At 48.2% G+C, this 13,282-nt stretch overlaps 1 protein-coding gene across 6 annotated transcripts in view; it reads right to left on the bottom strand.

Annotated features, from left to right (window-relative positions):
* The window catches only part of TBC1D2B (TBC1 domain family member 2B), an 82,702-nt gene extending 71,006 nt beyond the window's left edge, over positions 1–11,696 (bottom strand). For 2 of the 6 annotated variants that reach the window (XM_055277594.2, XM_055277595.2), the window contains exon 1: positions 11,274–11,695. In XM_055277594.2, coding sequence (XP_055133569.2) covers positions 11,274–11,660 — 387 coding nt within the window. In that variant the 5' untranslated portion in view covers positions 11,661–11,695. Of the gene's footprint in view, positions 1–52; positions 264–11,273 lie in introns of those variants that run through there. The other 4 variants (XM_055277593.2, XM_055277592.2, XM_063638693.1 and 1 more) reach the window with 4 other exon arrangements.
* Positions 11,697–13,282: the final 1,586 nt, after the last annotated feature.

Genomic DNA, 13,282 nt, shown 5'->3' with positions numbered 1-13,282 from the left:
ATTGTTACCCACTTCTCTCTGGTGAAAAGCTGGGGGATCTGAAAGTACTTACCAGCTCTTTGGTGGTGGTAATCATTGCAATTCATCCTCCCAGAAATACTGAAAGATGCCAGTAAACACTGTTCCCTCCAGGAGCCTCCCTCTGAATGCTCAGGCAGGAACCCTAGCACACAGGGTCTGCCAGCCACCATGATCAGCACAGGAGACAGAAACCTTGGGGCCAATGGAGAATTGGGCCAAAAGCCACTCCTCTGGAGCATAGAAACTCAGAATGCAAAGAAGATATGCAGCTATAAACCACAGACAGTCAACCCAAGGATGGAGGGCTCACACTTCACTGGTCTCCACCCACGCAGTTTAGTTATTTCTAGCCCACTTAGAAAGCCACCATCATACAGGGTCAGTCTTTTCTTCACAGCCAAAGAGAACATTCATCATCGGGAGGAGAGCAGTGTTTCACAGGGAAGCCACAGAGATCTGCAGCAGAAGGGCTGGGATGCTGGAAAGAAATGCAGATTCCTGAGGCCCACTCTGGCCTGCCAACCAAAGTAGAATCTCTAGGGGACGAACCCCACAATCTGCATTTTAACAGAACCCAGGAAGAGTCTTTTCCACACAAAATTTAAGAACTGTGGTTCTGAGGAAGATATTTTTCTTTAAAAGACAGAAACAAAAAAAGTCTTATCAGCATGTTACCTCTAGGACAGTATATACAAGAGAGCTGTGTAAACAGTATAAAAAGTGGTTCACTTCTAAGGCCAGAGGGTATGCCTTACAGAGCAGAATGAAAAGATACAGCCATCTGCCAACTGCCTGTTTTCCTTTGACGAACCAAAGAGAAAATCAAAGCCACCTCCAAAGAGAAGCCCTCTGAAAAGGGATGCACCAGGCCTCAATCTCTGCCAGGGAAACATCACTGATGCCGCCTATCACGTCAACCCCCACTGGAAGTTTATAACTTGTGCTGTTAATTTCCAACCTCCATGTGACTAAACTTCTTAAATCTGTGCCCCAACACAAAATGGCTAAAGGTACAATTTGAGTCTCCATATACAACTACTAAAAAAAGAATAAGCCAAATTTTCTACTAATGGATTAAGACAGATATATAAAGCAAGTATCATCAAACTGCTGGGTTTAAAATGGTAAAATATTGTTCATGTGTTTGGAGAAGGTTTCAGTGGTAGGGTAGCTAGCTGTGGGACTCAATTTCCTCTCTGTATCACGCATGGGAAGGGGGCTGATCTCTGAGGGCCTCTCCAGTTCTAACTTTGGGATAATGACCCTTGAGCAAAAATAATGAATGCCTTCCTCCAGCTCCCAGAGCCACCTATTGACAATGCCCTAATCACCCCCAAAACAGACACAGAAGCTCCCTGAGGCCAGAGGCAAAGCTTGACTCCTGCTCAACAAAGTCTGTCTGGTGAATGGCCAGTTGGCTGCATCCATTTAGAAAGTTGGCCACCTTCTCTGCAAGCACAGCCTCTCCTGAACACCAGAGAGCTGGAGAGGAAAATGAATACTGGGCTTGCTGCCTAGAAATAATTCCTATAATCCAAGATCAACATCTCTGATAACATTAGCCTGCCCACCTCCAGGCCACGGCCAGGCCTGCCATCTGACACTCAGCAACACAAGTCCCAGCCCGGGGGCAGTCTGCTCAAGGAAAAGTCTGCTGGTACAGTAGCACTGGCCCAGGAAAGGGGCAGAAAGAAGCAGCACAGAGGATCTCAGCTACCAAATCCCCGCTTCTCACACTGGATTCTAGTTCTCCCAGGCAATCTCTGCAAAGGCTAAGAAAATGGCCAAGCATGCAAACTCATTAGAAGATGGTGATTCCCAGCTTACTGGGAACACATGTTGCTGATCAAAGAGGAACTAAGTCTTCGAGCAGCTACACAATTATACCAACATTTACTAACTCCCTTTTCCCATCTTCTTCAGGGAGTTTTTCTTGATAATAGGTTATACAGAACTCTCCAATTCTGCAATGTTCACCAAAATTATTACACAAATCACAGATTTCTGGCCCTGGGCCATATCCAGATTAGTATTTTACATATGGATGCCCCCTCCCCTTCATTTACTATGGAGAAGTGCCAGACCTCTCAGAATCAAAAAACTTGCAGACATGTGATATTTATCTCCCAGTGCTGAATACTACAGACAAACATGGTCCTCTTCAATGTTTTTTTCAAAACTTTTACAATTCTTTGATTATATCAGATGCTAAGCTATTTTTAAAGTTAACACTACAGTTTCTTAAATCAGTGGAAAATTTTCACTGCTGTATTTGCAGCAAGAAGCATAGTGCTTAGAATATGATAGATGCTCAAAAATATTTGCTGAATAAATGGACACTGCAAACGTCCGTTTGACCATGAAATGAAAGCACACACCACACACACACACACACACACACACACACAAAGGATATGAGGGCTTAAAGCATGCATTTAGCCAACAAGCATCTAACAGGTGCTGGGATCCTCTAAGCATGAAAGGCGCAGTAGTGAAATACACTGACAAAATCTCCTAGGAGGTGATGCTCTGGTAGGACACAACAGCAGACACTCAAAGACTAGACCAGGGAGCAAAACCATCCTGAATCTCTAGCCGACTGAGGGCCTCCTGTGCTGGCTGGTGAGCTACTGCCTACTGGACAATCGCGAAAGCCGCAGTCTCCCCAGGGATCCTCTCAGCTTCTTGAGCCTCCCATGGCCTCACATATCCGAGTGCTCAAGATGTTTACTGAACTGAGCACTCCAGGCAGAGTATTTCACAGAACACTAGTTAGAAGCCACTAACTAGTCACCACTACCCAGTTTACCATTTCCACATTGCATTTACTCTGTGAAAGCGAACAAAACCCAGCTGAGGGCTGGCCTGATAGGATATGGGTGAACACCCGATCAAATGTCATTAAGACCCCACTACATAAATACCAGAACCGAAAATTGCTAATGAAAATGCCTCTCCCTCTCCCAATCTGACAGTGACTTCTACAATGGTGGGGTCTTTTTCTTCGTTTAGAGGAAGGGGGTGTTACCGTTTGTATTTTGTTCTGACTGGAGGTGGGAAGTCTGCACCCCAGTGGCTCAAAGGTAAAAGCAACTGACCGAGGAGACTGGTCCACTCCCGTCAGACGTGAGGTGGGAGCTGGTACATCTGAACACTCCTTCCATTTCTCAAGAAATCGTCATCTCCACGGAGGAAGGAAACTGGTAATGTGCATATGAGCAAAGTAAGTGCAGCAGGAGAGAGGTCAACGCCGGGGGCCATTAGGAATGCTTCAGGAAAGGAAGTCCACCAGGGCGCGCCGGCCCTAGCCACACACACACCTGCCAAAGCGAACTTTACCCATCACAACACCCACCACTCAGAAACAATTAACAAGCAACTGCTCAAGATAGGGTCAGCTTTGCATTTATCTACTTTGAAATCTGTTTGCCAGTACATAACATATAAATACATCAACCCTTTGTACCCAAACACAATAATCCTCTAACTTAGTTACATAAAAATACTAGGCATGACCAAACCATCAGTGCCACAGTCCAAATGTCTGTGTCCCACAAAATTCACACGTTGAGACCCAGTCCCCAAGATGATAGTATTAAGAGGGAAGCCTTGTGGGAAGTGATTTAAGTCATGAGGGCAGAGCCCTCTGGAATGAGATCAGGGTCCTTATGAAAGATGCCAGAGTGGGAAAAGGAATTTGAGGAGAAAAATACATTTAGATAGATAGATACATACATACATATATACAAACATACATAGATGGAGGCCCCAGAAGGAACTTGTCTGTCCCCTTCTGCTAAGAGGACACCACTAGAAGCCACCACCTCTAAAGCAGAGTGAGCCCTCACCAGACACCAAATCTGCTGGTGCCTTCATCTTGGGCTTCCCAGCCTCCAGAACCATGAGAAATAAATTTCTGTTGTTTATAAGCTACGCTGTCTATGGTATTTTTTCACAGCAGCACAAATGGCCTAAAACAATCTATCTGGGAGCAGAAGAAAGAAAAAAAAAACACCTATTTGTTAAACCCTGCTTAAAACTCTTCACTGACTCTAGCTGTTAAGACAAAGACCAAAATCCTGCCCTGGCCCAAGGCCTGCCTCTTCCAAAGGCTATGTCCCCTTCACTCCTAGTTGCCACCAGGCACTCCTTGAGTCCCACATGCAACCAGCACCCCCACCTAAGGGCCTCTGCTTATGCCATTTCCTCTCCCTACAACACTTTACTTCCTCCTCTCCACCCCCTTACCCCCTCCAGTCAACACCAACTCATCCTTTGTGTCTCAGCTCAAATGTCGCTTCTTCAAGAAAGTCTTTCCTAGCCCTCCCCCACCCATAAACCAGATCAAGATCCTGAACTATACATGCATTGCATATCTTTCCTTTCAAACTTCCTAGCACTGGTTGGTGTTTGTTTTTTATTAACATCTGTCCCCCCCACCTACTGAAAGCTCCAGGAGGACAGGGACTGTTTGTCTTGTCCAGTCATATCCCCAGTGCCTAAGCACACACAGTGAGTGAATAAGTGGGAAGCTCCTGAGGCCTTCCTAGAACACAAGTCAGTGAACTACAGCCTGGGGTCATTTCCAGCCTCTGCCTATTTCTGTACAATCTACAAGGCAAGGACAGTTTCAACATTTTTATTTTGCTATTTAATTTTCTTGAAACAGGGTCTCCCTTTGTCACCCAGGCTGGAGTACAGTGGAGCAAACACAGCTCACTGCAATCTCCACCTCCTGGGATCAAGCAGTCCTCCTGCCTCAGCCTCCCAAGTAGCTGGGACTAAAGACATGTGCCATCATGCCTGGCCAGTTTGTCTTTTGTTTTTTGTTTTTTGGTTTGAGACAGAGTTTCGCTCTTGTCGCCCAGGCTGGAGTGCAATGGCGCCATCTCAGCTCACTGCAACCTCTGTTTCCTGGGTCCAAGCAATTCTCCTGCCTCAGCCTCCCAAACAGCTGGGATTACAGGCATCCGCCACCACACCCAGCTAATTTTGTATTTTTAGTAGAGACAGGGTCTCACCATGCTGGTCAGGCTGGTCTCAAACTCCTGACCTCAAGTGATCCACCCGCCTTGGCCTCCCAAAGTGCTGGGATTACAGGCGTGAGCCACCGCATCCAGCCACGCCTGGCTAGTTTTTTAATTTTTGTAGAGATAGGGTCTCACTTTGTTGCCTAGACTGGTCTTGAACTATTGGGATCAAGTGATCCTCTCATTTCGACCTCCCAAAGTGCTGGGATTACAGGAGTGAGCCACTGTGCCCAGCTAACATTTTTAAATGGTTGAAAAAAATCAAAAGAATATTTTGTGAAATGTGAAAATTATATGAAATTCAAATTTCAGAGTCCATAACTAAAAGTTAAAACACAGCTATACTCATTCTATGGTTGTTTCTGTACTACAACAGCATAGTGACAGATATGGCAGAGTGCGCAAAACCGAAAATAGTATGTGACCCTTTACATAAAGTTTGCCTCTGCTATAACAGTGTCCTTGGAGTCCTGACCATGGGCATGAAATATATGAGACCCAAAAATACGGAACTGACTGTAAGCTCTCTCCTCTGGGGAAGGGTGAGTCATAACCCCCTTTTGGATTCCTGATGTCTGTTAAATTCAGTGGGCAGTCACTGAATGGCTGCCACCTCCACGACATGAGGCAAGAATGGCATGTAATACACCTGTATATTTGGGAGTTCTGGCTGATCACTTCTAAAGGGTCAGGGCTCACGCCAAAACCAGTGCTTACTGGGTGACCATTTTCTATTCATTCATTCATTCAACAAATGTCTACCTGGGCACCTTACCTTAGTCGGTTCAGGCTGTTATAACAAAAACACCACAGACTGAGTGGCTTAAACAACAGAAATTTACTCCTCAGTTCTGAAGGCTGGAATGTCCAAAATCAAGGTGCCGGTCAATTTGGTTCCTGGCGGGGGCCCTCTTCCTGGTTTGCAAAGGAATGCCTTTTTGCTGTATCCTCATAGGTGGAGGGAGAGATCATCTCTCCAGGGTCTCTTTTTATAAAGGCACTAATCCCATTCATGAAGGCTCCACCCTCATGACTTAATTACCTCCCAAAGGCCCCACCTCTAAATATCATCACATTGGGAGTTGGCACTTCAACATATGAATTTTTCAGGAACACAAACACTAGTCTATAGCATATCTCCTTTGTGCCAGATACTGTTGCGGGAGCTGAGGATACACACAGTCCTTAGGGAGCTTACCCTCTGGTTGGCAGGAAATAGGATGGAGACTCCCCTGCAATGAGGACTGTGTGAGAGGCAGTGGGAGAGGGAGACGGAATGCCACTGTGATATCACAAGCACAATACTGGACTTGCCTTGAAGGAACTTACTAATTGGAAAGCCATGAAAAGTTAAATCCCCATAACTTAAAGAGTTAAATAATGCTTCAAGACAGAAGAGATGCCCTAGGGCAGAACAGCTTAGAAGAACCAAACAGCAAAGAAGGCTGGTTCACCACATCTAGTTTTGTACTGAACACACTATGATTACTCAAGCCGACAAATGTTTGTCATTAAGAGAAATTTCAACACCAGGGAATGTGCATTCCCACAAAAGTGGTTAAGAATAGGGGTACACAGCTATTCAGTTACGTGTGGCTCAGAAACCAGTACACATGTCTATTTAGCACCAAGCACATACGGAGGGAGGAATTCATTTGCTGACGGTCTGATGACGCTCTCTTGTTCCAAAGACTGCAGAGATCTGGAAGATCAAGGCTGTTTAAGCTTCACCCTCGGTCAGTCACATGCTCTCCTTCCCCTAAGTGCCTCAGATTCCAGTAAAGCTCCGTGAGAAGCCTCCAGCACCCCTACACACAGAGAGAGACGCACACAGGAAGCATCAGCCTCCGCTAGACCCTTGCAGAAGTTTACAGACATGTCCAATAAAAGGTACTAGGCATCCTGGTAAAGAACTGAGCAGTAAAATGTTCCCTTGTGATACTCACTATCCAAAAAGGACAGATATTAAATGCAATAAAAGGAAAGACTACTACTACGCCTTATCTCATCCACAACGAAGTCAAAAAACGTAGACTTGTCAGAACAGACAATACAATTAGATACTGTTCCTGGAGCCTCTACTTTCAGAGAGGGTCTGAGTCTAGCTTCATGATGTTGGCAAAATCACATCCCCTCTCTAGCCTCTATTACCCCATAAGGCACCAGATCAAATCCCTAAGTTTGGGAATAGAGGAGTTTACCAAGAAATTCCTATATCAGCTTTCACTAAGCCTTACATAGAAAAACATTTTGAAAAAGCCCAACAAAACCACAGCTTCTCCAGAGAAGGCTGAAAGATGCCTTTAAATAAGAAAAACATATGATAACAGAATAAGAAAATCGCTGGTTTTTCTTTACTTTTTAAACCTCTGTGATAAGAAATGGTATTTGTAAAATTATACACAACTAGCTGAAGTCTAAGCAGGGCTAAATCCTAACTTAAAATCTTTAGAAATCAGGGTCTCCTCCACGGCTGGGCAGCCCTAAAGTGAAACATTAAGGCTTAAGGGAATCAGTTCTTGCATCTGAAAGACGAAAAGGAAGATAAATTGGTAATCTCCATACTTACACCATAAAGATTTTATTCCTACAGCTCAAAAGAAATAACTGTACAGTGAAATTTAACTTTCTTAAAACACACCCCTGGCTGGGCGCAGTGGCTCACATCTGTAACCCCAGCACTTTGAGAGGCGGAGGCAGGTGGATCACAAGGTCAGGAGTTCGAGACCAGCCTGGCCAATATGGTGAAATCCCGTCTCTACTAAAAATACAAAAATTAGCTGGGCGTGGTGGCACGCGCCTATAGTCCCTCAGCTCGGAAGGCTGAGGCAGGAGAATTGCTTGAACCCGGGAGCCAGAGGTTGCAGTTAGCAGAGACTGCGCCACTGCACTCCAGCCTGGGCGACACAGCGAGACTCCATCTCTAAAAAAAAAAGGGAGCAGGGTTTTAGAGTAGGGGTGTTTTTTTGTTTGTTTGTTTTTAAGGTGGTGTCTCACTCTGTTGCTCAGGCTGGAGTGCAGTGGTGTGATCTCGGCTCACTGCAACCTCAGCCTCCCAGGTTCATGCAATTCTGTCTCAGCCTCGCGAGCAGCTGGGACTATAGGTGTGTGCCACCATGCCCAGCCAATTTTTGTATTTTTAGTACAGACGGGGTTTCATCATATTGGCCAGGCTGGTCTCGAACTCCTGACCTCAAGTGATCCACTCGCCTCGGCCTCCCAAAGTGCTGGGATTACAGGCATGAGCCACGGCGCCCAGCCTTCTCCTCCCTTCTACCAGAAAGCCTTGCCTGGTTTCCATTCCCATTGTTGTATATAGCCAACACTCGGTACTATCTTATTCTGTGACCAATTTAATTTTACATGTCAAAATATTCCTCCATCGTCAGTAACCCAAAGGAAAATGTATTTCCTTTCTTTAAAAAAATATCCTGAACCTACAAAAAGATGGATGGCATAATATGACAAACACTGATATACCTATGACCCAGTCCAAGAAATAAAATACTGCAAAACAGGAGAAGCCCTGAGGCACCCATTCCCAATCACATCCTGCCTCTTCCCATCAGAGGCAACCACCACCTGGAAACCAGGGCTCATCAGCCCCATAAAGCTCCTCCCCTCGCGAAAGAGCATACATCCTCATGATCTGTAGTACTGTTTCACATGATCTTCCTAACCTTTCTATAAGTGGTATCATTCTGAACACAATCAGTCTGTAACTTACTTCTTGTTCAATTTTATTGTTTGTGAGAGTAATCCATGTTGACACCTATAGCTCTAGTTCCTTTGTTTACTACTACATAATATTCCATTATATGAATACACTACATATTTGGCTAAAGACACTGCTTGATGTTTCATATGCCATGTAGTGCCTACTATTTTCCATACCACCATGGAAAATGTGCCAGCCATTTTCCATAACATTCTCCAGAATCCTCACAGACACCTAATGAGGAAGGTATGATTCCCACTAGACCAAAGAGGAAACTGGAGCAGGGAACTGGTGTAATTTGTCTAATATGTGTGAGCAGCAGACTACTGCTTCAAGTTCAAGTCCATCGAAGTTTAAAGCCACACTACTGACAATGCCCCTTGTAACCCTGCTTATGTAGATCCTGATTTATTTATTTATTTATTTTATTTTTTTTGAGATGGAGTCTTGCTCTGTCACCCAGGCTGAGTGCAGTGGTGCGATCTCTGCTCACTGCAAGCTCTGCCTCCCGGGTTCATGCCATTCTCCTGCCTCAGCCTCCCGAATAGTTGGGACTACAGGCGCCCGCCACCATGCCTGGCTAATTTTTTGTATATTTAATAGAGATGGGGTGTCACCGTGTTAGCCAGGATGGTCTCGAGCTCCTGACCTCGTGATCCACCCGCCTCAGCTTCCCAAAGTGCTGGGATTACAGGAGATTCAGATTATTTTAATGAAAAAAACTGATAGAGGGCTCTACAGTCATCTGGGAAAAATGTGAAACATGATGCTCTATTTTCTTTAACAAACATCCCACAGGAAATTAGTCCAACACAGGGACAGCCCATATGTACACTGAGGAAGAGCCTCTGCCTTTGGCAAAGGTCTCCCACTAGGGTCATTCCCAAGTTTATACAGGCACTCTCTAAGTAAGCCTGAGTAGGACTGCAACCCGAGTTGGTTTTCTTTGGGGAAACAGGCTGTCTGCATCCACTTACAGACAGGACAGGGGAGCCCAAGAGAACATGGGAATCAGATCCTGCTTGAACTGGCAAAAGCTGAGTCAGCAAAGCTCTAAGAACATCTCCAGGGAGCAGCTCCAGCTGTTAGCAGCTCTGGGGGTCTGAGGAACAGTCCTCAGCTCACAAGGCCAGGAGCTTGCCTACTCTGCTCTCCGCGTGGCCAGTTTTGAGAGCACTTTCATACATCCCAGCCCAACCCTGTTGCTCTGCAGAAAGCCCAACTTGGAATACGGAAGAGGAGAGTGAGGGTGGAGACTCACAGAAACTAGGCAGGGAGCAAAGCCTGGAAAAAGGATACCCAGCTCTAGGCCTGGGCCCAGATCCCTCCAGGTGCTCAAAGCAGGTGGGCCCCTAGGAGGTGACAGTCTAGTCCCCCAGAACTTCCAAGGACAGGGGAGGCCTTTCAGCACCAGGACTCCTGACTCTACTCTCCTGCTTCTACACTGTATCTCTCATTGTGTGTCCACTGGAGGATTAAGGGAGCCTCAAAGGAGCAAGGCATAACTGGCTGAAGCGACCCCCTCCCACCCATCCTAGACAAAGCAAGGAGGAAGAAAACAGGATCTGTCACCTACTGGCTGTGTGACCTTAGCTGGAGCATCCCTGTCCACTCTGGAGGAAAATGTAGTGGACTGTCTCTAAGGGCCCTGCCATGTAACTCTTTCTGTCTACAGTGCTAAATGCACTCTGGCTCACGCCTGGCATCCCAGCACTTTGGGAAGCTGGAGGGGGAGGATGGTTTCGGCCCAGGAGTTCGAGACTAGCCTGGGCAACATAGTGAGACCCCGTTTCTTTTTAAAAAAAAAAAAAAAAATTTAATTAGCCAGGCGTGGTGGCCCGCGCCTGTGGTCCCAGCTACTTGGGAGGCTGAGGTGGGAGGATCTCTTGAGCCCAGGCATGGAGGCTGCAGTGAGCCGAGATCTCACCCCTGCACTCCAGCCTGGACAACAGAACGAGATCCTGTCTCAAAAAGAATAAATAAACAGATAAAAGCACTGACATTTACTGAGCAGTTTAGAGTATAATTCATTCAATCCCAACACCCCATGAGGTAGATACTACTGCTATCCCATTTTACAGGAGGCCGCTGCAGCGCAGAGCGGTTCAGAGGTACCAAGATCATAAGCAGAGTTCTAAAGGAGGCCCCAGGGGTAGAAGCCTATACGCTCACGGATGCCTGGGAAGGCTGCACAGGACATCCACGGGATGGTGGGGGTCGGGAGACACCAGAGACGGGCCCGAGGTTAGGCGCAGAAGGAGATAATGGGTCAAGGTGGCTGAGGAAGGAGACGGGGCTGGGTAGCCCCAGCCAGACTGGCTGAAGCCCAGGTAGAGGCGGGGAGATAGGAACGAGGGCGGGATGTGGAGAAGCAGGGAAAGGCAGGCCGACGTGGGCAGGGGCGAGGAGGCCTTGGAGGAAGGAGGGTGGATGGCGCAAGCCAGTGGCCGAGGTAGGGGGCGCCAGCGGAAGCACGCAGGCGGCTTTGGGGCGCGCGGTCCCACCTTGAGCACTGTGACGGCTCCCGCGCTGTGCACCTGGAAGTGCGCGGGTGGCTCCGCGCCCGGCTCCGCCGCCTCGTCGGGGCCCTGGTAGCTGAAGCAGGCGTCCGCGATGTCCAAGTGGCCGAGGGGCAGCGCGTCTTGCGGACTCTTGAAATAGTAGAGGTAGCAGCGGCGCGCGTCGAACACGAACCAGCGGCTGCGGTAGCCGCGCAGCGGGCCCTTGCCCGACAGCTTCTGCAGATAGCCGCACAGCCGCGCTGGCTCCCGCGAGGAACCCGCCCCGGGCTCCGCGGCCGCCCCCTGCGCCGCGCCCTCGCCGCCGCCGCCCTCGCCGCCGCCGCCCTCGCCGCCGCCGCCCTCCTCCGCCCGGCCTCCAGCCCCCGGCATCGCTACCGCGCGCCAACCGTAGGCGCCCGCGCCCCGCGCCCCGCGCCCCGCGCCTCCGCGCCGCCGCCGCTGCGCCCCCTACCCCTCCGCACCGCCCCATCGCTCCACAAGGCCCGCGGGCGCGCAAAGCAGCCTGGGACTTGTAGTCTCGCCCCCGTCCGCCCGCCGGCAGTGCCCCCGCAGCCCCCGGAGGCAGGGTCCTGCGACCAGCACCCCTGCGGGTCAGTTGCCTTAGTGCTACCTGGGCTCCAAGTCCTCGCCCTGCCGGGTGAAGTAATGGTCTATTTCTTTACGGCAGTGTAGGTACATGAGAGTGTGCATCTCAAAACCCAACGGAGTGTCCACTTAAAACTGCATTTCACACTGTGTACCTTATTCTAAAAACTTGATTTTTAAATCTCCCTCCTGCCGGAGTCTCAAGCTAATATTGTAAAAATGAGACAGCCTATTGCCTGGTGCTGAGTGGGTGCTCAGTAAATATTTGCAGAATTCATGAATGCCAAAGCGTTTCCTGCCTCTCCAGACCTCAGTTCATTCATTGAATTCAACATATATTTATTGAGCGCCTTCTGAATGTAACCCATAAATGTATACACCTACTATGTTCCCACAAGAATAAAAAATAAAATAAGTAAAAAGCAAAGCGAGAGGATGAGGTGATGGGGGGCAGGTAGCAGGCTGCTCCCCCAGGACAGGCAAAGAAGCTGGTCTGATCCTGTGACGTGGAGCACAGACCCAGATGATGGGACGGACAGGGGCAACCAGAAATGTGGGTGAAGCATTCCAGGGAGAGGGAACAGTGAGTACAAGAGCTCACTTTATTCAAAGGAAAAAGGAAATGTATAGCTACATTTGTGAAGGCCCAAACCAAATATCTCACCCTCATATATTTGCATGTTTTATACAGACACACTGAAAGACCCAGGTGGAAAACTGACCTTTCTGAGCTGGACAGGGACACAAATTAGACTGCCTGTTTGGAGCCACCCAGGTAGGAAGGGCAGGCTCTGGATCCTCACCCAGCCTGCCGACTCTCTGCAGGCCCTACAGTGGCACCACACAAGCGTTCATTTCCTGGGGCCCATCAGAGGTCTGGCTGACCTCTCCACCTGTCTTTGAGCACAATCGGCACAGTGTTAAGGACTGGGCTCTGACTTCACACTGACCAGATGTGTCTCCTAGCTCTGCCACTTACCAGAGGCATGACCTTGGGCAAGTGATTTAACCTCTCTGGGCCTCAGTCTCTTCATTTATAAAACGGGATTGATAAATACAAGTAGCTATCTCATGCTGTTGTTATTGAAAGGGTTACGTGAGAAATGCATATGAAAGTGCTTAGCACGGTGCCTCACACATAGTAAGCACTCAGCACATATCAGCTGTTATTATTATCATCATGCAGTTAACACCGATGTCTTCCTCATCAGTCAGCAGATTTGGAGAGGGGGAATCCAACAGTCAGACCGGGCCCAGACAAGGGAGGCCAGACACTGCGGTGCTGCAGAAGTGGAGTGGGCTGCTCTCGGGAGTGAGGGGTCCAAGTTCAATTTGGGCCTCACCGTGTATGTAAAAGTGGCTGTGACTAATTGGCTTGTGGGGTAGGCAGTCAGGGTGGGGTCTGA

This window comes from Symphalangus syndactylus, chromosome 5, assembly GCF_028878055.3.
Source record: "Symphalangus syndactylus isolate Jambi chromosome 5, NHGRI_mSymSyn1-v2.1_pri, whole genome shotgun sequence".
Lineage (NCBI taxonomy): Eukaryota > Metazoa > Chordata > Mammalia > Primates > Hylobatidae > Symphalangus > Symphalangus syndactylus.
Note: the sequence above shows the minus strand (reverse complement) of the source record. Positions and strands in the feature narration are given on the sequence as shown.